The sequence below is a fragment of the Ambystoma mexicanum genome, chromosome 7p (assembly GCF_040938575.1).
Source record: "Ambystoma mexicanum isolate Mex_15411 chromosome 7p, UKY_AmexF1_1, whole genome shotgun sequence".
NCBI classification, from domain to species: Eukaryota; Metazoa; Chordata; class Amphibia; order Caudata; family Ambystomatidae; genus Ambystoma; species Ambystoma mexicanum.
The window spans coordinates 662,448,518-662,474,967 of NC_090939.1; the positions used below are offsets into that span (position 1 = coordinate 662,448,518).

Genomic DNA, 26,450 nt, shown 5'->3' on the forward strand with positions numbered 1-26,450 from the left:
TATATTTCCAATCTAACATTGTGGTCAGTTTTGTTTCCCAAAGTGCTCTTTGCTTAGATGCAAATTGCCAGGAATGGATTCCTTTTAGAGCTACAGTGCGTTTGACCAGAACTGGGCTATGCCCTCTGCCGCTGTGTCCCCGTTTGCCGCTGTTTCCCTGCCCTCCTGTTCCCGTGATATCGCTATATATCCCTCTGTAGTATCCCACCGCCTCGTGTCCTGTGATGTCACTGGATTCCCCACAAAGCCTGTGTCGCTTGTACCCTGCCTCCTTGGCCCCCGCCCCGTCACTGTAAACCCATCCCTCCAGTCGCTATGTATCCTTCTGGCCCCATGTCCAGTCGCTGTGAGCCCAGCCCTCTAGTTTTGTGATGTCCCTAGTGCCCCTACCCTCCAGCTCCTGTGCTGTCGCTGTGTAAACCTTCCCCTCAGGGTTGACATTACGGTGTTGGAGTTGTCGCTAAGGGGTGGTTAGATTTTCTAGACCTTCAAGTGTTTCGACCTAGCCGCTGTGCAGTTGGAGTAATGCAGACATTTGAGATGGTTTTCCAAGAAAAGCTGGAAGGTGCAAGCATTTTTTTGGGACGAGTGGTGGGGTTAAGACATAAGCAAATGAAGGGGAAGGGGAATGAGATGGGGGGGGATGAGTGGGGGAGAGCCATGTAAGGATGGGGGGGGGGGTAATCCGGGGTTGGAGAATACTGAGGCCCAGGCGAGGCATCCAGTGATGGTTAGCAGACGGCTCAAGAAGCGACAGCAGAGGATCTTTTGATGATGGGGAAGGACAGTTCTATGTTTTATCAGGTTGGGATGATCCTGGAGGCAAGAGTTGGGAGGCAGAGGTAGGAGCAGGTAGTGCGTCTGGGGTGTTGGATTAGTTTGGGGGCAAAGAAGATGTCAAAGGAACATAGGGGTTGCACAATTTTGAGACCGAGAAAACACAATGGAAATTCAGGGTCATGGGTGTGAAAATGGGGCAGTGTTTCCTCTTGGAGATGCCAATGCAACTTGCATTGGACCCACATTGGTGATTTGGGGGGGGGGGGGCGGCGGTGGGAGCACGAGGCAAGAAAGAGGCTTTCATTGTCAAGTTTTAGGACCTGCATATTCAATAAGCAATTGCATCTGTCCTATAGTGCCAAGTTCCAAATGTACCGGTTATGCCAGAGAGGAAATTTTGTTAATTCCACGATAACCTGATTTCAAAGAAGGAACCTGGCCCAGAAGAAGAAATATGAACGCTTTAAAGTGACTAGCATGCCGCAGACCCAGTCACTTGGCCTCTTAGGTTTTCATTGAGGCTGTAGCAAGTGATGTCATCGTTTATTTGCATGCTGACCGATGCATAAATCTCATATGCCTGTGCGAGGCATTACACGAAACCTTCAGTTCAGCAGTTCCTCGGGCGGGCACTGTACATAGTCATGTATGGAACCTCCCCATTTGATCATGTGTGCATGCATCCATGGAAGTGTTTTGATTTTCTCCTGAACTCTTCAGAATTCTACTTTGCGGTCTGTGGTTTGGCTTGCAGCAGCGGCTTATTTAGGCCTGCAAATAGTTCAACACAAACCAAACGAGTAACCATATTGCCCATAATGTAGTTGCTGTAGCAATGCACCACGGACCCCATTGGCATCCAACCGTTCCGCGTTGCCTGGTTTACTCCTTTTTGAGGGGTTGCTGGGTTTGTTACTCAATTTATTTAGTGGACTTGGTGGGTTAACTACCTGGCGCGTGCGTGCGTGCGTATATACTTAGTCACAGGTTCGAACCCTGGCAGATTGATGCTCAGCCATTCCTTGCGACGTGAGATCTGATTCCGCCCTTAGTCCTTTTTAAGTGTATGTATATATATTCAATTGGATACAATTATATACAATTATGGGGTTTAGAAGCTGGAGGGGATTATATGAGGGGAGATAGTTATCAGTGAACTTCCATAGAACTATTGTGCAGCGCGCCACACCCTATCCTAAGGCAAGAACTGTTACTTCTGTAGGGCATATTCACCAAATATACCTGTATTTTCAGTGCCCCCCCACCAACAAAAGGTAACCCCCTTTAAAATCCTTGACGATCAGGGATTATGTACAGCCCTTTGGTGCTGTAGCGGGAATTGCCCTAGCACCACGATTTTAGAGAAAATACCATAACGAGTATGAATACTCTCGTCAGGCATGCGTCGTCTATAATATACATGCTTTGTCGTTGTTCTCGAAGGGCATGGACGGCTGTGCTCATCAGACATTTTACTTGAATACAATATGATAAAGCTCACACTTTATCACCAGTACAATACTAGCTGCAGCCTCCTTGCATTGCATTTCTTCTGTGTATTCACACACTAGCAATTTCCTGAACGTTTTATCTCTGCCACTGTAATGCTTATTGAAGATGTTGTCGCTGCACTTTACACCGGCACTGTAACTGCCGCCAGCGCCCCTGCTTTGTTTCGTTTGACAATAAAAATGAAACTGTCCCTGTACGTGGCGATTATTTGCTATTTTTCCTGGTTTACAATTCGCCTGGAAACCAACAATATTTTTATCACTCGTACCCATGTTCCCGTTTGGGAAAGAAGTGACATTCGATGTTGATGGCAGGTAAAAGACTCTAAAATTACTTTCTTTTCGTACAGTGTCAAAACATGCTCACCGAAGATGGGATTACTAATATTGAGAGTGGGAGTAAAATCTTAAAACATGGGGATACTGATGCAAACACATTGCAATCTTTGCTTGCAAATATGCTTGTAGGAGTTCTCATTTTCGGTACTTTAAATGCAAACTCTTTGAATCTGGAATATTTCGACTCTTGAGATCAAGCCATTTTTGTTGCTTGTTGCTTCAACATTGCGTTTAGTGTAGAGGTTAGGACGCCTTTATTTAAAAAAAATACAAGGGGTGGAAAAAGATGGAAGTGCAGCCTACTAATGGTGGTAAGACCCTTGGCCCAAAACCTTCCTCTTCCCCTCAGGAAATACCGTAAAATGACAATTGGCAACGACTATCTGGGGTTTGGGGATAGGTTTGCTAACCCCATTCGTTTTCCATTACCAAGTCCAGGCATCGAAGCACAAACCATTGGCGAGTTATTTTTCCTATCCAATCATATTCTCATTCTGTTCTGTAGTGTAGCGCATGCTTCCATGTGACTAAGGACCTTGTAGGACCTTACCTGAAGCACCAGCCGCGAAGACTGAGATGGCTGGACCTGCGCTTAACAAAGCCATGGCTGGTGCTCCCTCATTATCGGGGGTTTGGGCCCCACATTCATGTGACCTCCATTGTGTCTCCCTCCAAAGGGTCTGCTCTTGTCAACGGAGAAGGAACCTGCGGGTCAGGCGTAACCTGGATTGGACAGATGTATACCATGTGCCTTTTTGCTTAGTTCGACCAATAGGTATCCCCATCACCTGGAAGCCTCAGCAAATGGTGATTAATCGAAGGGCAGGAACTCTAATCCTTCCTAATTCTTCATCCTACTGCTGAACTCAGTACTTCCTGCCATTCCAGTACTACGCGAGTCACCATCTCGTTTCCTGCACTTTGACTAATATCAACCTATCTGTGATTCCTCTTAGCTCCCCACTGTAGCCCAACACAAGACTAAAGTTCTTTTTCATGTACATTGCACTTTGCCCCTGTGTACGTGTATTTGAATATTTTAAAAAAACAGGATCAAGAGTAACACTTTTTAATCTTCTCCTGCACAACCATCGTACACTCAACCATAGCGATCTGCACTTGCTCTGCATTACCCCCTCACCACTGCTGGTCTTGCCCTGCATCCCTTTATCACTCGCTGCTTCTCTTGCCCCCTGACTCCTTACAAAATGCACTCCCCAGTTCGCTTAATGCTACCATCTCTACCTTTCTCACACTCCTTATGGATCCTAGCCCCCTTGCCTAGTCCTCGAATCTCATGTTCTCCACCTCTTCCCATCACACCCCTGCCCTTTGAGCAACCCACAAATGGCATCTTGGTCGACCTGCTTTCTCTGTCATCTACCCCCCCCCCTTAGTCTTCTCCCCTGTAGTTCCTCCTGTTCCCCCACCTACTCCTACTACTCTTACCCCTCTGGTTAAGAATGACAATCCATCTGTAATAACTTAATTCATCATTGACCAGAGTCTCATAACATCACACTGGCAGTCATGGCCATTACTACATGGATCACCCCCATTGACTCTGCTACTTCTGCTGCTCTTCACACAGTGAATCTTCCCTTGCTCCTCCAACTCTTTCAGTAGAGGTTTGAGTTGGCCTATTGGTCACCAAGGCCCACCCTGCTGACGCTTCCTCCTTTTGATGTTTTACCACTTTCCTTTCTTCAACAATGCTGTCCCCCATGCAAATACCTCCTCCTCACACCCCCTCTTGTACTCGCTAGTTCCAAAGGCCAATACAAATCTTGCAAGTCAGGTATTGATTATTCTCCCTTTCTCTTCCCCAGGGATTCTCCATTGAACTAGCCTCATCTGATTTTTAACCTTGCTTTTCCATCACCCATCGAGCTACATTAACCTTATTTTACCTTTGGCCCCTCTAACCTCGAGTCTTTGGTCACCCCTGCGTCTCTTTAAAGCAGATATGCAAAAATGCACCCCTCTGATAACCCAAGTCTACAATTATAGCCTGATCTCCTTCAACACAGGCCTCGACTCTGCCAAAGCATCCTACTTCAGTAATCTAATCCCCATTCTTCGCTGTCACCCATGTAAACTCTGCTACAAACTGTACTGACTCCTTGTCCTAGGGGATCTCTTTGAGCTACATTCATTAAGTAGTAACTTTGTGCTCCAAGTGTCTGTCAGAGTTATATCAAAGCTGTCTTTTTTGAGAGTTGATAGATTAGTCGGAGCTGTAAACACTACTTGTGTAATAAAAAAAATTCGTAACCAAGTGTACCTTCAGACGCTTGATTTATAAGCACCATCCATGGCCTTCACTGAAGTCCCGTTTAAAATGGAGTATTGGCAAAGCTAGTTTTGGACAGAGTATGCCCAGGTACTTGCGCCATTTGCCAGCTGTTACCATTAATGGACAGTACCATTACAGCAGTGCCTGGCACATTCCTACGCCACAGCCAAAACTGTGAGGAGACTAGCATTGGCAACGCTAGCAATCTTTCCAACACACCTTTACTTCCGTCACTTATATCTCAGTTGATACACCGTTTTTATACATCACCTAGAAATAATACATGGTTTTTCTTAAATTATTTGAGCCAGCTTCATAATAAATGAACAACGTTTCAAGGTCTAACTTCTCGTGGTGCATGCGCGGCAGGCTGATTTACTAGTTCATCTGAGCGTGCACTTTTTATGTTGGCTGCATTGTCCAAGACCCCCGCCTCCTCCCCCTCTTATCTTGTTTTCAATTAGCCCAGCGCCCACCGTTTGTTTTCTGCTGTTGACTTTAATGGCAGCCATTTTTTTTGTCCAATAAAACCTTTTCTGACAGCTTGTTTTAAAGGCTTATGACCCATTAAATGTCTGCCGTTTAGAGAGGCTTCTGCATGAGTGAATGGGGAATTAATTAGCTTTGTTTTGCTGGACAAGCAAACGCCACATCTTTCAGACATATGGGATTTGAGGCAGATAAACCAAACAGTCCGTCCTTTTGTTGCAACCTCCCGAGTGCACAACGGGTGGCGAATGCTAACTGCTTCCGAGAAGTTGCAGGCGTCTCGAATTGCGTGTATCGACATTCTTGCCTTAAACCAAGCGATGACGTTAAAATGCAGCAATAAATGTGATGACGAGTTTGTATGTTGTCCTTCTCATCTTTTCAGTAATGGAACCGGATAGAGATGGGGCAGTGAAATGTGTTTTTAATCTATGCAAACGGAATGGTACTATAGCCATGTCAATGTTTTTTCCTCCAATACTTACACACGAACATAGTTGCCACACTGCACATATATGACAAGACCATTATAGCAGGACCTACAAATGGTATCTATTCCTAGATGCATTATTTCAGTGGCTTTGGGGTTCCAATAATGGTTTGATGCTTTGCAGTGCACTGGAGTATTTTTTTTTTTTGCACACCACAGTGCGCTTTGTCTCTAATGGGGTTCATTTAGTTGCGTGGGACGTTTTTGTGAAAGCACATTTGTTTTTTTTTGTTTTTTTAACAGTAGGATCTATTTACTCAAAAGCGTCAGCAGAGACTGGTGCAGCTGCTGGCAAACCTCATCGACCCTAGCAGGACTCAAGTCGAGGGTTGACGCGTCAGGCCACTTGGTTTTTTTTCTCTTTAAGGCGGACGCAATCTGTGTATCGAGTTTTTTGAAAATAGCATTTCTGTGCATGGTTGCCTTGGTGTGCACAATGAGCAGCCAGGCTTCCAGCCCAGGCCGTATTGGTGGGAGGCAACGGACTTATATAAATTACATGTTTTGTTGAAGATTCTTAAATTTAAAAGGTGCAAGAGTGCCTTCTGTAATTAGCCGGCAGTGTTATTAGAAAAGAGTATCTCTTGGGAAATACTGATTTGGTCTGTGCACAAATTGAATGAAAAATACATTTTTGTCCGGTTCTGTTCACTTAATGTCACTTCCCAATTAGTGTGTCGGGGACTCCCTGCATCTCTATCCCCCACCCCCTCCCCACCAACCACCGCCCGCCCACTCCACCCCGACACTTAATGTTCTTGTGAACGAGACATAACTCAGGTTTTCCCTGTAATGATGGGCTCCAAAGAATTAAAAGAATTGCTTTAATACGCCAAATTGTTTGCGAGGACAGGAATACTTCTAATTTACAGAGCAGTGCAAAGTAATCTTGTCGCTTTGCAGCATGTTTGCATGCAAGAGCTTTCTTAAGGCTGTTTAAGAGAGGAGACTGGCTTCAGCTGTAGTTCATGCCTCCTCTATTGCGGCCTACCCCCTTCCATTGGTCAGTCGAGATATGTAAAAATGTACTGATCTGACCTATAAGGAGTCTCGCTGTTAATAGCAGCCGGTTGCCAAATATGATCTAATCATTATTGGCAAGCATCAGCACATGCAAATGGTGCCACTAAAGCAGTTTAATGTCCACACTCTGCGTAGATGGATCATACTCCAGTACCCAAGCGCAGTGCTGCTGGTCCTTATCAGCATGCAGTGTCATAGCGCCCAAAGGAATCAAATGATGTATATGAAATGGATAACTGTATGCAGTAATGCAGTTCACTGCAGTTGCGTGCATTCTTGATTCAGGTCCTCTTAAGAATTATGGGGAAGGAGGGGGGGGTAAATAAATCAGTCCAGCTGTACCAGCGAACAACCTACTCTCCACAGGTCTGATCAATTCACCCTAAAGCTGTGCCCAAAGGATGAACATACTGATTAGAGCACTGTTTAGAGCAGAATGGACACCCTGGCCATCCACCCTCACCTCTCGAAACGTTCATCCTCACAGCAAAGTGTGCCTGCTCCACCCTAAGGCACAACTGCTGTAACACCGACCCACCCACCTCTCACCTGAGGGCTGTTGGAAACGGGTAAAACTCTGCCCCTTTCTAGCCTGAGTGATTTCAGTGAGATGAGATTGAGTTAAACTTGACTTCCTGTTGGAGCGCTGCAATGTTTTTTTGACGTCCAGATGAAGAGTTGGTAGACGCCATGGAGGGTGGCGGAGGTTGCATTTATGGAATGCTTTGATTGTTGAACATGAGTTTTGTGGCATCATTCTTTTTTGGTACATATTGGTCATCTAGCTCTCCTGCTTTTCTATATTCTAGGGTCGCCATGTCAAGACTGGTCAGCTGGCAGCTATCAAGGTTATGGATGTTACAGAGGTAAGAGAAGACACGCCCTTGTTTACTCAGTTATCGGAATGGAAAAATTAGCAGTAGAGCTAATTTGAGCTGCTGTTGCTCCTGAGGGTGGCGAGGAAACGCTTCTTTTAGATTTCAGTGTTGTGGCCGTTCTCTATTGGTTTGTGGCTTGCTGATTTTCACTCTATTTGAATATTGTGATAACAGATTTATGAAGCATCTTCATTACCTTAATGTGAAGAAAATGTGGTTTTATATTTATACAGTGCTTGCCTGCACTTGTCATGGCCTTGCAGCGTTTTAGGTTCCGTAGACCGTGGTCTGAAAATACATCAGCAGTGCATTATTTTTTGGGGAAGGGACATTACTGCTGTTGGGCCAAAATTTACAAATAAAGGGAATAACTCAATAACAGTAACTTCAGGTGCACGAGAAAACCCAGCTTTATTCCAGAACGAATAGCCGTTGGGAGAGCATACAAAAGACCATCTCAAAATGGTTTAACGATCAACAATTTTTATAAGGAAGAAAATGGTCATAGCTGACGTCAGTTAATCTAATCCTATACGTCTAGTCTCGTACTCGATTTGTTGTTGGAGTATGGAACATATAGTTATTTATATGCAAATCTGTTTTAATTGGCTCTCCTACAACTATTAACTCCTCCTAGGTTCAATCTTCTGCAAGTGATGCATTTGAGTCCAACATGCTATTGGTTGGCATTATACTACACTAGTAGAGAAGAGGAGCATAATGTGATTGGCCAGTCGCCAGCACATCTGGCCTTGACCACTTTCAAGCAGTGCAGTTATGTGGTGAGGAAGTAGAGCTGGGGAAAACTGCTATGGTCCAGTTTAAAGATCTCCCCTCTACCCCCCCACCCCACCCCCCTTAATCATATACTGATGGTTTAAGGGGTTCTTGTTTGTGGCCTTGGCATGTTTACTGCGTTTGACTAAGTTTATTATCCTACCGGTCCCAATGAATTGACCCAAACCAACTATGACCCCTATATCCTAACTAATCCCTCACTTCAACAGCAGTGTATAATTCCTTCAATTGGTTGATCCAAATCGCCTCCGTTTATCGGATGACTTTGCAAAAGGAGTTGATTCCTGCTGACTTAATCGGATTTCAAAATTTGTCAGGATGATTCCCCAAAACACAACTCAACATCCTTTCAGCATCATTAATCAACATCACAAATCTGTCCTCGTATCCAATTTTTAAAGTTGGCTTTCAAGTTTTGTCTCAGCCGTTGGTAGTTGCCTTTTTCTTTGCGGAGCTCTTGTATTAATACGGAATTCTTACGCTTCTGTACCTCAACATCAAAACTGTTTGTGTGTGGTTGACCAGATGCCCCTTTCAGCAAGATCCTGGGAGACGTTAATACTCCCAAGATGGATCGAATAATGGTCTCAAATTCCATATGGTTACATAATAGTTTTTCAGTGCTATTATACTGAGCCTCAATTAGCTCATTAAATGGCGTTGCAATTTTCTGACACCATCTCACATTGTGATCCCTAGGATTAATCGCCACATTTAAGTTAATTACATTTGTTTGGAGTCCAGTTATTGGAGCAGCATATACCAACATACAATGGTTCCTTGAGGCTGTTCGTAATATCTCAAGGCTGCCTCCTCTGGCTTGCTGTCCGATGATACAAACACATAATCCAGAGTAGATCCCCACTGATTATTAATACAGGAGAACATTTGTGGAATATCTCCCTGTGCTGCACCATTCAGGAGAACCAGGTCCCAGGAAGCTAGTTCTTTCCCTTATTGAATGAACATTGGCTCTTATTACTAGGGAGACGCACCCTTTCTGGTTTACTTTATCACTCAACCAGGCATTCAGTGATTAAAGCCCCAACTACTATTGTGTACACTCCTTCAGGGCTTTCACCAAGCAGAAGGCATGCAAATTCAGCTAGAAACTCATCTAATGGAACACTGCTAGGGTTAAAATGCATGTTGAACATAAGACATTTGAGGCATTTTTGATAGTGGGTCTTTCCATGTTAACATTATTACCAGCATATTTCTACTTTCAGCTGAAATCTATCTCACAACAATACCCTGATTATGCTTCTCGGCAGTAAGCAGCCCTTCGTATGGGCAACCCTTTAAGCCTTGCTTAGCTCGATTAGCATCCGCCTCATACCCATCCATTATGGGTTGGTTTGTCATAAGGGTTTCCTGCAAGCACACAATAGTAAAGAATTCCCAGTTTCCTTTGTTTTTGACTAGGTTTGTAAACCCCCTTGAATTACAGGATAGTATCTACATTAGGGAATCTCATGCTTACTGCTCGTTGTCTTGCATTGTTATGCGCAGTGTCAACAATCGTAGGGCAGTCATAGCTCACCTTTTTTAATTCGTTTTTGCTTTTTTACCCCCTCTCATTAGACAACCTGACCGTCAGATGTTTTTTAGTTGTCTCCTCTTCCAACCTTACCTTGCGGCACTTATATGAGGATTTTGGGGGAGGGGGTAACCAGCCCCAGATTTTCAAACACTTCATACCCTAGTGATAATGCTTCACATTCAGCCAAGATTGCGTGTTTGATCATCTGAGCACGAGCAAACTTTCACCACATCTATGCCATTTTTGTAAACAAACTCAAACTGCTGGATATCGTTAGTTTACTAAACACAGGCTTGGAACTTCAAAGAAAAGGGATAAAATATACTGATGTTTTAAGGGGTTCTTTTCTCGTCTTTCAAATAGACAACTCCAATATAAACAGTGAGCTACACCATCCCTCTTCCCTTGCCTGCTTTTTTGTTTCCTCTTCCCTTACTCGACAGCAGGCTTTCTAACTCTTTGGTTTACCTGATGTTGCAGGATATTTATACCTAAATTGTTACCCCTAATGTGCAAGTTCCCTATAGGCATCTTTCTCTTTTCCTCCAATGTCATAAACATAGGGTAAACCTTCTGGGGTTCAACTGGGATTTTTTCCCTCTGTTTAAACGAGGTGGCAGTGGCACGTAACACTCTTCAGCTGTACTTTACGGTGTAAATCGTTAAACTCCGACATTTTCCTTTACCCAACTTTAATCTTCCTTAACCTCGCACAATTTTTGTCTCTGGTCATGATCACCGGAGTCTCCAAAACCTGAGTACACAGATATTACTAAAGTCCAGGGAATAATCCCCCCGCCCCCCTATAATGTTCATATATTGTGTAATGATGCCCTGGTCTTTCAACAAACAACCAGAATGGAGTGTCCCTTGTTCGGCCACTTACTTGATCTTTTATTTTTAATTTCAAGAGTGTCTTTGCAATTCTCATTAAAACAGCTAGTTTCCCAATGGTATCGTTCAACTTGAACCGCAATTGGCACAAACATTTTCTTGACCCATTATTTTATTGCTTTCGTGGACTTTGCAATTTTAGGGTTTCTTTTGAAACGTACTGTTCTTTTTTTTTTTCATTACTGTTGGCATCTGAACTGGAACTGGCAGTTCTACCATACTACTGCTTCAAACTGGAAATATGCTTGCCCCTATTGTCTTAGGGGTATCATACCCTGTGTCCATTGTGTCATAACGCTGGAAATGATAATTTGTCTATGGCTGTAAACCCATGGGCATTTTCCAAGCAGGCACTCTCCTGCAGAGCACCCTTCACAGCCTAGAGCAATTTCTCGTTAATATCAACTGCATCATTCCTTTCAACCTTTTTTAGCCCACTTGAAAAACCCATGTTGTCAGATGAGACATTTATTGTTTGACTTATCTGTGAACATACTACTTCACCCAGTGATACTGACGATGTAACAAGGTTTCAGTCAACTCATCTGACTCAAGTGTCTGTTAAGCTCCACTGGTTCGAAATCCAATGAAAATCATACTCTCCCAATTCATGCGACATTACTGGAGCCAGTATTGAAACCTCAAATATCAGATCTGCTTTGTTAATCTCTCGGTGAGTGATCCATCCATTATTGCTACATACCGAGTTTCCTCCATATATGTGGGAGACACACCCACCATTCCTTTCATTAGTAATTTTTTGTTGTTGCTGCATTTGTACCCTTATCCTCTGTACCCCTCCCTTGCGCCCACAGCCAAGACTTCCCTCTTCTCATGGGAGATGCATCTTCACTTATGACAGTTATGAGTATTACTCAATCACTGGTTTGCCACATTTGAATTTTGCAAATGATCAACAATCTGGAAGGCACCACATTCAACGTCACCCACATCACGTGGGTCAAATGGTAAGTCTACCATTTGTTTAGGTTCAAATTCTCCCGACTGTTGGCTTACTTTGCTTCACAGCACAGCCACCATAGCACAGCAAGTAAAAAAAAATCTTTAAAATTAGATCCAAGTGCAATGCTTGAAAAACTCCTGGAGCAATAGGTACCAAGACTCGCAATCACCTCACACACAAAGTCCTTAAAGTCAAATACTAATACAAGTTTGGATGTTGCCAGTTATAAGACGTTGTTAGTAAAAGCGGTTTAATGAGGCTCAAAAGTGGCGAGCCAACAGTCGCCTTACAAACGCCCTAGACCTCATGGAATAAAGTTGCTGCCAAATTTGTACAAAAATAGCAAGGCGCCGTTGTGCAGAGACTCCAAGGTCTCCAGGACCCGCAGACACCCCACACGCGCCCTACTTGGCCACAATGTGTATGCTTGTTGCCTACAAAAGTCTTTAACGGGAAACCTACACCTGTATGCAGCATACTCAACTGGTCTATTGTATTCAAGAACATGCGTTGGCCTGACAAGGTGCAGTGCATGAATGGTCCACTAATTTGTATTCGTCAGTTTCAATCATGAAGCAGTAAGCGGCAGTGTTTTGGTCGAGGGCTCCGATCAATGATCCTTACCTCAGCCAGAAAGGAAACTTCTAGCCGACCACCCGTGCCCCCCCCCTACACACCCCCCTCCCCCCCAACCGTGCATCGAATAGCGATCACGGAGCACCAAACACTTGGCCAGCACTTCGCTCCTGTCTGTTAATTTGTAGAGAATTCTTAAAGGGCCAGTAACGCAAGGTTATAGAACTGGAAAACTAAGTTGTAGAAACTGCTTCAGACGGGGTTATCCTGCCCCTCGCCACCAAACACTTAGCACTCCACACAATAATGGAAATGAGCACAGGCTGAAAGTTTCAGGGTGTTTATTTCTCAGTTACTGAAGTCGACAGCAGAGTCCACTGAAAGGGGCACGCTGCCTGCGACAACTGTGGTGTGCTCCTCTGGCCCCACTACCAGGAAAATGTGAGACACGGGTCAGTAAATAAAAACCTGTACAATAGTGGGTTCCTATGCAGTCCTGAAATGGAAGGACAGACGTCTACCTCCAAAAACCCCTTGAGAGCTGGCAGCAGAAAAAACTGCTGTTGGCGCCCAACACCTCTTCTCTACAGTTTTAACCCCCTCTGGCGCAAAACAAGCTTGAGGCTGGTGAACGGTAAAGGTGCTGCATCTAGCTGTTCACAGCCAGTGCTCCTAATGACCTGTTTTGTGCCCTTTGTGTTTCTAGGGCAATGAGGTACCATCAGCAAAATATTTAAAACCAGTTGTTCGTTTTCAATTGCTCCAGACACAGCATTGAAGGGAAGTGTGAATGATGTGTAATTAGAAAAGGAGGGTGTGGAGCAAGTTTTGTGCTGTGACAAAATGGTCTACACAGCTAATCCTATTCCTGTCCCCATTTGTCTTTTTCTCACCGGCTAGCAGTCAGATCTGTGCCTTCTTATTGCCCTCTTGCAAGATCTGCTTGGAGAAGCTCGGCTCAGACTCTGCTCAGGAAGAGATGCACAGCGAACGATGTTTCCGAAGGGAAAAGGACCCCCAGTACAGATCTCACAGAGTACTGATGGGCTCTCTGTGAGCAGTGTCCAGGGTTTGCAAATGTCTGTGTTTATATCGAATGTATCTGACATCGGTTTGTGCAGTGATTTACGAAGTGGGAAGAATAAAAAGCCAGCATTTGGGATCTGCTTTAATTCACGTTCTGGTTTCAGAGAATCTTTTGTTCCTGGGGGTAACGCGAAACTTCAATATTTGTTAATTCGGTCATAACTACTTGTTCATTTACATTGTAAAACGCAACTTTAAAGTGTGATGCTTTCTTTTAAAGCCATTCAAATAAAAAGCTACACTGCAATTTAAGTGGATAAGAAGGCACTGCTATAATTTGTTCTGATGGACATTTTAGTTATATAGATTACTTCAGAGCTCTGTGTTGGCTTTAAACCTGTTGTGAAATGTGCACGACCAGGATCACAGTTTTGGGCAAGTAGGCTAGTAGAGGAATTTAATCTTTTGGAGACACAATCAAGTATTTTAGTAATTAAAGTGCAGGATCTGCCTAAATTGTTTGAGCACACCAGGGTTAGTTATTTGTTTACCACTATTGCAACTTTTAGATCATCAAACAGCTATCCTAGTATTTTTGGGTAGTCACCAGCATGACTTATGCCCTTGACGCACTTTAGATGCAATACCTATAAAAGGAGGGTGATGGTTGCTTGTGTCTTTAATGCCTACTAAACAAACTCATGAGCCGCTGGTGAGAAGCAGAGGCGCTCCTCTGGGGAAACTAACCTTTCTTCAAACCGTCTCTACCCCAAGTAACTAACTATAGCAACATCTATTCTTACATGAAGTGCAGCTGTGTATCCAGACACCAACCTGTTTAATGTTGTATAATGTCAGGGTGATGCTATTAGTCTGTCTGTGGAAATGCCCATGTGGCTGTCTGGCTTGAACATATATTTGATCTTGGGCACTATAACTGACTAGGATCTACTACTTAACATCTACCACATCTTTTCCTAAGAGTTTAATAGCAACAATAGAGACGCATAACTTTTATCTGAGCAGTCAAAGCCCACATTGTTAATCATTGGTTTTTCTGGTACTAAGTTAAGTATTTTTTTAACCAATCTCAACAAAAGAAAATTGGTTTGCTGGTCCTGAAGCAGTGAAAGCAGGAACGTGCCATTTACCAGAGTGAAGGTTATATAAGTGTGAAAGCGCAAACAAGCAAACACTTCCAACCAATGAAAGGAACCATTTAGGGAAACTAGAAGTGATCCTCTGTTCACCTAGGACAGCCCATGCCTCAAACAATTGATGAAGCTGGCCAAATTAGTTTATATGGCTAATTGTTTGCAAACCTTTCACGGCTTGATCGAGTGTTGGGACAAATGAAATCTGCACCAAGTCTAGTGTGCATGATGCAGGTCTTCCTCAAACAGCACTATTCATGCCACGGCCCCGTTCACAGCCCCCTCTTGATTTCACATGCCACTTAAAGACTTAAAGCACTAAGTGGCACATACAGAGCTGAAGGGAAAAACGGAACCAAAAGGGGGGAACACGACAGCCACATACATGTAAGGGGCGAAGGGCATGAGTGAGAGAGATCGAGACAGAGGGGAAGAGACGGGATGAGGTGTCAAAGAGCTGCTAGAAGTATTTCCTCCATTCCTAATTTGTTTGAGCGTTCACATGAGAGGGAGTTCAACTACTTAAACTCCATTATACCGCGGAGTGGCACGGAGTTGGTGCTGAGTTGCAGTCTGCGCAGGAAGGCCAGGTGGACAGCTTCACCAGAAGGGTCGAAAAGACTGCTTACCCAGTGTAAAGGTGTCTGTGTGCCCTTGGAGTTGGCACTTGGCGTTGTGTGAAGTGGGTCAACCACCTACCACACTCCCCTGGCAACTGTGAAAGGAGGACTTTTTGCATTCACAGTAGGTGAGTGCACAGCAATTATTTTTTTGCTTTTTTCGAACTGTGCACTTTTGGGGGCTCACTACGGACTTGAACGTCCATTTCCCATCTTTATTGCTTTTACAATGCAATTGTATTTGTGCGACTTAAGAAGTGGTCATAAAATGACGAAGGTTGCAAACCGTGCACACATTTCTGACGCCGAAATGCTTGCGGCAATCAATCTGCTACTTTCACGTTTCCCGGTGGAGGGGTTCACCGACCTCTGTGCATGTTAGGGAAGTGGGCCTCTCGCTCGCGGATGAGAACTTTGTACAAGGGGGTCTGATTCGATCCCTCCCCATTAAGAATATAAGCAATCAACTCACAAAGAAAAGCCCACCTTTTTTGCACCGATCTTCTGGTTGCATTGAAAGTAGCTGGGGATCGAGTGTTGCAGACATTGGATGTGAATACTCGGCTGACAACACCTGCATTGAGACTCCTTGTTTGGAGCAGTAGATTGGGGGGTGGGGTGGGTCTGGATGGACAGGGTGCTCAAGTCTCCCCACTACGGAGTCATGACAATACAAATGACTTGAGTCTTGTGGATACCCCACCTGAACTGGCTCAGAGAATATAGCTTGACTTTGACTCCTCTATCTTGAGTGAAAATCACACTGGCCTCTCTGCCTCCCAGAAGGCCGTCATCAGTAATGCGAAGAATGGATCAGAGAAAGGGGCAACCACAAGATAGAGATTTTTGGCGGAAATTAACCAAGTGGTATGTATTCTTGTTTCACTTTGAGGGACTCGAAGTGGAAACTAAGACTCACTCCGTTTTTGTTGGAATCCTTAAGAAGATTGATCTGCACACCACAGCAAATGAATTCCTGTTTACCCGTAGACTTCGCCCTGGAGAAGTCAAAGAGTAGGGGAAATTAAGTTTGAATTGTGCAGAAGGAAGTGGGGTTGAAATCCGCTCGGACCCAATTGGGAGGCACCTGTTTAAACCAACAGTCTGGATGAAGCTACCACTGTGACACTGATAATTTGGTGACTTTTGAAACACCAGTGCTTATAGCACCTACATGGTCTTCAACAGCTTCAGTACATAACAATGAGGTGGTTTGCATTAAAAGATGGGCCAACTCCTCCCCTCGAAGTCATTTGTGTGGACTTTACTAATCCGCAAATTCAAAGTAATGGCCTGCAGAAAAAGGGTGAACAATGCAACCCGAAAATACCCCTTGGCAGGAAAAATCGGGCAGTTCAGCTAAAAAAAACCTAAATCGTCAAATTCAACGCATGAATAAACGAGCGTCTTTCAAGTTTCATCGTGCCTTGTTCTCACAACCCACTGTAAAAGTGGCTTTGGCCCGGTCGTCTGTAGAATTAACACTGGTGGAACCCAATGGGGTAATTATTATAGAGCCTACCTTAAGTGTTAGTATTCCTAATGTTAATCAAGAAGCCACCAAAGAGTGTGGTGCCTGTACGTAAGGTAGGGGCAGCTCAATTGAAGGGGGTGCCGCTGATGGCAAACTCATTGGCTTGCACTAATGAGGAAAGTGATAATTTGGCCACAACTAATCAAGGAGGCAACTTACATCTGCAAATCTGGCAACTGGGGCAGCGTTTTTGTTTCCTGACTTGGCACGTCGTACCGTGGGGGATCTCCTTTCATCAGGGTACCTATGTTAACCACAATATGGGCCATATGGATCAGCAATTTAATTGGGCACACATAACTGACGCCCTCAGTTACTTGAGACAAACCCTTGAGATGGGACACTGGGATGGTGGTACCTTTTTGAGCGCATGCCACTGGATCCCAAAGCTTCCCAGAATGTTAATTACCCGGATATTGGAATGAGACGGAATGAAATTTGTCAAACGGCCATTCAAAATTCTAATAGAAAGTGTTCTGCCAGATAATAGATCTGTAGTGTTAAATAGCACAAATATTCTGTGTCTTGGATGAAATTCTCAATCTGACCAGCACATCTACAAGTGATCGTTGAAGTTCATTTCATAAATATGTATAGGACGGACCGCTCTGTCATATCAATGCCAAAAATGTCTGACATCCTTAAGTAACGAGAACACCACAGGGCTTTTGGATTTGACCTTGCACACTACGCTGGGCAAACAAGACTTCATGTAACACTGAGTGAGAACCTGAGTCTGCCCATCAGTAACAATGAAAGGTTAATGGACCATGCAGGGGGCAATTGGGGAGGAAATCCTAGCACTAAAGAGAAAGATGCAAGCCTCGGAACATGACCAGGATTGGTCCTGGCTGTTGAGTGTTGACAAATCGAGGATAAACTACAGCCTCTGCCCACTTTTGCGAGTTTGGTTGGTCATCTCACACTCCTATAATGAAACACTTATGGTCACTGATTTGCTTAACAATGAAAGCGTTGGCAAAAAGCTAGGGTTATGTAATCGTGTCATTGCAACAGACCTGGTTGAGGAGTAGCCCCTAAATTGATGGATATGTGACATGCTTTCAGGCAGCCTGATGTGGGGAGATGAGACGCCCCAACAGCGGTCTGTTAACTCTTACAAGGTCATGTAAAGAAGTCAAAGTGGTGTGGAAGTACCGATGTATGCTTTGGCATCATGGCCACCCATGTTCAAACTATTGAGAGAAACCGCTTGAATCTGTCGATACTAAATGTGTATCATCATGCTGGTATCTGGAGAATGCCTTAGATGGCATCATGTTGTGTGTCAATGATTGGAGCGAGGCTCATTTAGAATGATGTGGCCACCTAACAGTTGATTTAAATTCGGATTGTATTGATTCTGAGCTGTTGGATGACAGTGGCACGTCTGGGAACCAACTTAAGATCATAATGGGAGCATTTGGACTACGTGCCTGGGCTTGTCTTGACTGAATGGCACTATCCCTGATGTCCCGAGCCATCATACCTGGTCAAACTGAGTCATTCAATCGACCATTGTTACAAATTTACTGGGAAGTGATTGTTTGGGAAATGTCTTGGTGAAAATTCTCTCCTTCCTATAGTGATCAATTCATGCTTGAGGTGCAGTTCGATGTAAGCTGATAAATGGCGTTCAGGGTGAGTAGGGCCCTACAGATGTTAGTTTTAATATAATAAGCAATGGGATATCATGCAATCCAGGATTGGTCCTTCAGGTGAATGATACTCTGGTTAATTACCTGGCTTCAACTTATGATTGGAAATATAACTGGTTTCACGGTGGACACATTTGAGGGGGTTGTGAGTGGCTTGATTAGCTTGAGTTTGAGTTTAAGGAGATCAGTTGGGGAATTCAGAACTCCGAAACATCTTCACGCCTATGAGGAGGTAGTCTCTAGGAAAAAAGATATGAGGGAGGCTATAAGAATAACGAAGGTTAGCCTTGATTTAACATCGAATGAGAAAGTGGGACTGATCAAACAGGCTCAACAATCTTATCGGAACTGGCTTTGTGGTAGTCGAACAAAAAGGAGCTAAGATGAGACTGAAGCTTTGCTGTTGACCCTGCACTGCAAAGACTGGTTTTCTAGAGGCTAATTAATGAAATTGACGTTGCTCAGCCTGCTCAACAGATAAACTGAGTGTCTGAGAAAGATTGAGTGTTTTACTGCTCTACCTGAAGGGAGGGTTTGTGTCAAATTATAAAACCTCTTATCCAAGAGTTGCGATTTAAACATCAACTTTGAGAGTGTATTGGATGTATTAGATGAGATCAGTTCGTCTCATTCCCCAGCTTGAACAAACAAACTTTCTATTCAAGGGAGATCCGGTAGAAGGGCCACAACTGACTTTCCTTTTTGAAAATGTGGTAAGTACTGAATCCTTCTGCTAAAGTGCATACAGAATCTAGCTTGGGGGCGGGTGGTGGTGGTGGGTTGGCGGGGAGGTTCGACTCCATCATTTACATCTCATCCATAGACATTACGGCCACATTCGATGCCATGGACCTTAACATGTTGTCGTCTAAACTTAGTACGTGGGTAATCCTGAACGGTCTTCTGCAGTTGACAACTGGTCTTTGAGAACTCTAACATCCAAGTTTGATTAAATCATAATGTACTATTGTCACGCCAAATCCCTTTCGTGGAGTTAGGCAGGGTTGCGTATTAGCTCCCGGCATTTTCAATCTTTACATGGCAGACATAGGTGATTACTTGGAGCCAGTAGCTTTCGTAAATTCTAAACTGTACAACATGAGGCTGCTCCGGATGGTTTACGTCCATTCCTTTTTAATCTTTGGCTGCACTCAGATTAGAACGCCTAATTAATGTAGTTTCCAAATTTGTTGATTTACATTCCCTTAAGATTATCTCAACCAAAGTGATGCAGTGCTCTAGACAGAAGTTCCAAACTTTCCTTGGTGGATTCAGACTGTGTAGGTGGAGACTCTGGACAGCCTCCTGTATCTGGGCTTTTGATTACTTCTAAATTATGCAAAATCACAGTCACAGAAGTGGTTGAAGTGTCATGCTACAGCCCTTGCTAATTAACTAAAGTAGGGTTTGATATGAGATATGGAAAATGTTCATTGTTACCATGCCTTCGGTACTATGACGGGAGCATTATCCCCAAGATTATATGGGATTGAAGTGTACACCTTAGCCACCCTAGATTCTTTGTTTACGCTTGAGGTGCTGATCTGGAGGTGGCATCGCCTGACAATGTTCTCGGGTTGTTCAAACTGGGAGAGGAAGCAATGGTTTGGAAATGCTTCCTGGCAGGACCAACTACATCAACATTAGTGGCAGTAATCTGAGGCTTGAACATTCGAATGATATACCTTGAAATTGGCTATTGGCTCTCGTATACTAGCATTATGAGAGTTCATTTTGGGTTACAATTTGTGTAGTGATGCGGTGGGGTAGAAACTGTGGTTTTAGTGCTTTTTGTTCTTTGCTGTTCAAGGATCTGAACAAGTATGATTTTTGTTTTAAGAAATGTATATATGGACCTATTTTTATTTATATTTTTTAACCATAAAACAATAATAAAATACAGAGCCACACTAAGCAAGGAGTGAGTGAGGGGGGCACGCAGGCAGATGAAACTGAAAATGTGAGATCTAACGGATAGAGGAGATATTAGTAAGAGCAAGCACAAGGCAAGAGAATGTGAGAGGGAAGCTAGAGACTGAATGAGTGAAGAGGAGCAAGAAGGGGAGATGAGGGGAAAGGAGAAAGAGGCATATAACCGGATCAATGATTAGAGAGGTAGCGAGAGACGGACACACGGCTATAGAATTTTCCCATGCGGTACATAATTGGGTCGTCCAGGCTTTTGCATACTGGGAGTTTGCCTTTCTGAGAAGGAAACAGACTGGATAACCTACTCATGGATGACATGTGGCAACGTCAGTCCTCTGGATAAGGGAAGAGATATCGACGACATAATTTGAGGTGAAAATGGAGCAGACCAAAAGGAGGCCAAAGGAAAGACTGAATGGGAGGGAGAGAAGAGATTAAAAGGGAGTGAAAGAGAACAGGAGGATAAGAAAATGTGAGGGGGATGATCCAAGTGAGTGAACAAAATAAAGTGTAGACAGAATTGTTAGGCAGAAACCTGTGCGGTTCCCTTAGGGACCACTGCAAAAAGTTAGACTACAGGAGTAAGCAGTAAACCCAACTGCTAGCAGTCTGCACCACCCAGATTTACCTGGTAGCTGTGGCTGAGCAGTCGGACTTCTCTCAAGCAGAGTTAGGCAGTATATAGAATATACACAATAGGGCTAAAAATACAGTAGCACAAGCAAACACTGACCAGAGCTTTGGTATAATAACATATTATTATTTAAAAACACACTTGTAAAAAAATACACTGGCACTAATATGTCAATCAAGTTCAAACAGTCACTATAAGTATATACACCTCCCTAGTTAATTATTCGACAAGTCTAGGTTAAGACACCACTTATTTAGCAAAAACAGAGGTGAGCGCGTAACCCTAGATGGCACTCCAATAATTTGTTTAAAAAGGGAGAGAAAAGGCCGAATAGGAAAATAACAGAGTACCAACACTTTTAAGAAACCACAGTAAGTCAAGAAAGGCAGGTCTACTGTAGAGCAAAAAGTTCATAGGCCAGGCCCACTCTTGGAGAGAGCAAGGCGGAATATGCCCAAGATCACACAGTGGAAATGCACTCAGTCTTTGCAGAAAAGTCAAGAGGTTGGATCAGTTCAGAAAGGTAAAGTTAACAGGTCCGAGGTCAACCCAGGATAGAGAGTCAAGGATTTATGGGACACCTTGGACAGTCTGTTGCAAGGGAGACCAGGCGGAACACAGTACCTGAAATGGTGAGAGAGCTCCAGCGGTGGCAGTTCCTGGCAGTGGGTGCAAGTCCGGGCGTCGTCCAGGGGAAGAGATGATCTTGACGTGGAGGAAAGCTGGAGGTCGTTGCACTGCCAGGGAAGAAACCAACCGTGGAGTTTCCCGGTTAAAAGGTACTACCCTTTTATTCGCGGTAGTGGTGAAGCGTGGCTATCCAGCCACCGGGGTGCTTGGCACGGGCGAATCGACTACGAGACGATCTAGGAAGGTGAAAAAGGAGAACTGGTTGGTCCCACCAGCTCAAGGGGAAGAAGACTCTCCTGGAAGAAGATCTCCTCTGTCGTCGGGAAAGTGGTGAGTTTCGTCCAGCAGGGCTCCACCGGTGGTGTCGTTGTAGATGGCTCAGCTTCTCCCCTCTTCGGATTCTTTAGGTCCTGTGGTGACTTCTGAAGTTCCAGTCCCCAAAGCCCTGCTTTTATGGAGCAAAACCCCATTCATCAGTCTAGCTGTCACTCGAACATGCTAAGTGGTGAGCAGGGCGGCTCACCTCTGGGCCAATCGCACAAGAGTGAGACTTGAGTTGCCAAGGCAACTCAGTCCAGGGTGCCTAATCCCCCTCCCACACATCCTGTTGACCCCAGACAGAGTGGCACCCTTTGGAGGGCTTCTCCAAAAAGTGGAACGAAGGGCTCGACTTTGGTTAGAGTTTCAGAGGCGAACACAAACGCCATTTTAAAACCGAGTCCTGGCAAAAAGACCCAACCGGGGAATAAATATTAAATAAATAACCCGGCGGTATCTTTAACATAACACCAAAAAGTGGTGCGTTTAAAATGAATGGGAAAATCCCATAGGATTCCGGTGGAATATTTCGCGTGGTATCCACTGCCACCAGCCAGAAACTCGACAAGGGGGACTGCACAGTGCCCCCTTGGAAAACAGACCCAGGGGCAATCGAATTACCCCTACCAGTACTTCCACAATATGATGGTTTGTACTGGTTCTGTTCACAATTTGAGACTAGTAAAGCCAATGGTGACTTTACATGCCCTGGGAGACTGACAGTAGTCAGTCCCAGGGTATGGAGTCTATGTTTGGGTGTCACTATGACACCCCTGTTTTACTGCACTGAGGGTGCTGTGTAACACATACCAGACCCCATAGCCCATAAAGCACATTACATAGTCAAAGGACATTCTCAAATCATGCCTAAGAGTGGGAGAAAAACTCTCTTAGCAGGAGAAAAAAAATAAACCCCAAAAAATCCAGCAAAGCTGCTGGGGGACTTACTAGTTTTGGGAAATGAGCCTTAACAGAGAATTCTCCCCAACAAGAATGGAAGTGAGGGAAAACCAGGAGACTGCACGAGAGGGAGAGCAAAGAGAATAGTAGGCGTTAAGGGAAAAAACTAAGTGTAAAGTCAGGATGGAAGGAAAAGTGATACAGAAGGAACAGGAAGGAGTGACCGAGGCAAAGTACGCTAAATACTCAGCAAATTGAGAAAATTGATCAAGTATACAAGAGGAATGCAAGAACACAAAAGGGAGTGTGAAAGAGTAAGAGTACAAACAGGACTTGCACAGTAGGGAGAGGGGCAAGGGGGACAGAAAGAACAGAGGAGAGTGAAGAATTTAGAGATAGTGAGCAGGGGAAGGCGAGTGATTAGGGGGGAATAGAAGGCAGAGTAAATTAAGAATCCAAAACGAGACCTAGATGGTCAGAGCGAGCCCGTTTCATGCTGTGTAAATTCCATCCTTGGTGATCAGTCTTTGGATCTTTTACATTGGAAACATGCACCCACTCCCACCCACCTGCAATGAAACGATCTGCGACAATTGGTACCATGAGCTGGCTTCAACCCCTCCTCAGTCATATTGCTGCAGCAGTATGCTATTCAATTCACATGGTGGTGTCCTCTTTGGTACAAACGCCCCCTCTCCTAGCAAACCAGTGTCATTTGGACCTCCAAAGGATACCCCTCAAAAATGTCCAAGCTTTTATAGGTTTAGTAGTATGCATTTAAGTGGGTGAAGATGGCATCTTGCCATGTCATCACCCACAGCCAAACCCTGACTAAGGGGTTGCCTGGCATACCACACACCACCCTGTCCACAGGCCTTCTATCTCCATGACCCAGGGATAAGTTCGTTTTTTGGGTGGGTAGGAGGACCTGTAAAAATGTTTATTCAAGGGAGTGTTGACTTAAAAGTGTGAAGACTACTGCCCTATGATGAAGCTAAAGGCTAAACTGCTTGTGAAAATAAATAGCCTCTGAATTGGGGGGAAACCTGCATCTAATGGGCCAAAGGAAGTTGAAAAAGCTATACTCCTACATGCCATCCCCTTTCCTCCATACTTGTGGGTTATTCTGTCCATCGGGACCGGAGCACTTTTGAAGCATCACACATTTTTGGCCTTTCATTTTTATGCGGGGCCACTGCACGTGACCACAGCCCGCCTTCCTGAGTTCTGCCCCGCGCATCACCCTTCAGTTTTCTCTGCGCAGTCTGGGTCGGATGCACTTGCATCTGAGGGAATGTATTCTTTTTGTTCCTTTGTCCTTCATTTTCCTGCTCCGGTTTCATGGTGGTCTTCTTTGTCGGAGCGTCTGGGATTCGTTTCCTGTGCTTCGTGCGAATGTCGTTTCGCAAGGCCGGATCCCCACTGTCTGGAGTGCTTGGGCTGGGAACACTGGCGGGATTCTTGATTCTACTGCAACTTCCTCTCTGTCCAGGCACTCGAGTGCTGACTTGTCAGGTGGGAGGAGCTGTTCTAGCAAATTCCTCCTTGACATTCACAGCAGTCCATTGAAGAATAAAGGAAGATGCCGGTAAGTTACTTCATTTTCAGGGCACCCCGGCCAGTGGACTCCTTCCCGGGGTCTTCTGGTTTCGGAGATGTCCCTAAAGGGCTCTAATCTGGACTCAGTTTCCTCTGAGGTTTCCTGTAAGGGGGCTACCAGGACCGGATCTTCATCCGAGGTTCCTCACCTAGGGTCTAAGGTTAACCCCAGTACTTCTGGGGCTGTTTTCACCGGGGTAGCTCCTGAGGTTTCCAAATCTGGAACTAAGTGCACTGAGACTCCCCTCGGTTCCCGTTAAGGCGACTAAATGCACCAGAGTTACCCCCGAGAATCCCCAACTTGGGGCTATATTTAAGACCGGCAAGTTCGAAGGGCCTCCTCGGAAGGCTCTGGCTACTGGGGGTGACCGTAAGCCTTCCCACACACAAGCCTTTGGTTGAACCAATTCTGCTGAGAGGGCAAAGGAGGTTTAACACCCCAAGTCAAAAAGCACCAGTGCTGCCTAGGTTCTCTCATAGACGGCTAATTCACCAAATTCTAAGGGGTTGCAGAAGCGCTCTACATCTGATTGCACTGGCTCTGCCGAGGATACAGGTCACAGGGCTAAAATGGAACATAAGTCCCCCGATACCGCTGTGGTGACGACATCCTGATTCCTGTGACGCAGCTCACCTTAGGGAGTAATAAAATGGCAGTCCAACCCCCCCGGTCTTCGGCAGCCATTTTGACTACCACTCACTCCAACATTTTCAACGGCTGGTTTCGCGGGGCCTGTTTTTGGGATGGAGCAGCGTTTTCCATGTAATGTGGATAATAAGAATCCGTTCCACCTTCCGATGGATTGGCGTGCTAATTTTCCACTGCCAGAGTTTCACTCCCTCCTACATCTGCTCCCTTGGTTTACGTGAATCCAGTTGGCAGAGGGCCAACCATTCTCGATGCATTTTGGCAAGTTTCAGACGCTTATGTAGTCTGATCCAATGAAGGCATACTTTAAGGAACTTTTCAGGGAACTTTATCCTAAGCCACCTGAACTCCTCTGCAGGTCCCAGTAGTGCCACCCCCCCCCCCCGCACCTGCATCGGGGCCGCCACCTCCCCTGCCTCCACTTTCACCTGTGCTAAAAGCTCCCATTGCACAGTCAAGTCTGCTCATGGTGTCTGAGGTGCCACATGCTGCGGATCAGGATTCTGTTCCCGCCGCTCTGGATGAAGATCAAACGGATCAGGATGGCAACGACCCACCCAACTCTATTAGAGCTTTTCACGACCGGGTAGTGGATATGATGGCGTTGCTGGGCATGCCAATACCTGAGCCTGTGGCTCAAGAATGTGTACTTTCGGGAGCCTTTACTCTGTCGACGCAGGAGCGCATCGGCCTATTCCTTCCAAAGGATGTTCTGGGCAAAGCCCGCAAGGTCCGGGAAAAGTCTCTCTCCGGGCCACACCTAAAAAAGAAAATTGAAGCTTGCTACAAGCGTCTAAAGACATAACCTTGACTGCATGTCCACTCCACTCACCGATGGTGGTGGCAGTAGCTGCGCTCCAGTCCAATCCATCCTCTGCACCCTCCACTGTAGCGTTCCAAGTCTTTTCCAAGGAGGACAAGCTTCTTGACGCCATTGGAAAAGTATTTTCCAATTCGACCCTCCAGCTGCATCAGGCTAATACTAAGGTCATCCAGGCGGCTGCTAATCTCAAGCTGTGGAAAGAGCTTGCCTAGTTTCAGGAATGTATTCTTCCTGAGAAGCTTGAAGACTTTAATAGTTACTCACTGTAGTGACTAACATACTCTTAATAGTCCCCTTTCCTCCATACTGCATGGGCGTCCCTCGCTAGGGACGGGAGACAGAACCTTTTTCACCAGGAAAAAAACCTTCTACCCCTTGTTAAATTTAGAGGCGCG

At 44.9% G+C, this 26,450-nt stretch overlaps 1 protein-coding gene across 4 annotated transcripts in view; it reads left to right on the forward strand.

Annotated features, from left to right (window-relative positions):
- Positions 1-26,450, forward strand: part of MAP4K4 (mitogen-activated protein kinase kinase kinase kinase 4) — a 917,846-nt gene that overhangs the window by 294,943 nt on the left and 596,453 nt on the right. For all 4 annotated transcript variants that reach the window (XM_069636727.1, XM_069636728.1, XM_069636729.1 and 1 more), the window contains exon 3: positions 7,738-7,794. In XM_069636727.1, coding sequence (XP_069492828.1) covers positions 7,738-7,794 — 57 coding nt within the window. The remainder of the gene's footprint in view (positions 1-7,737; positions 7,795-26,450) is intronic.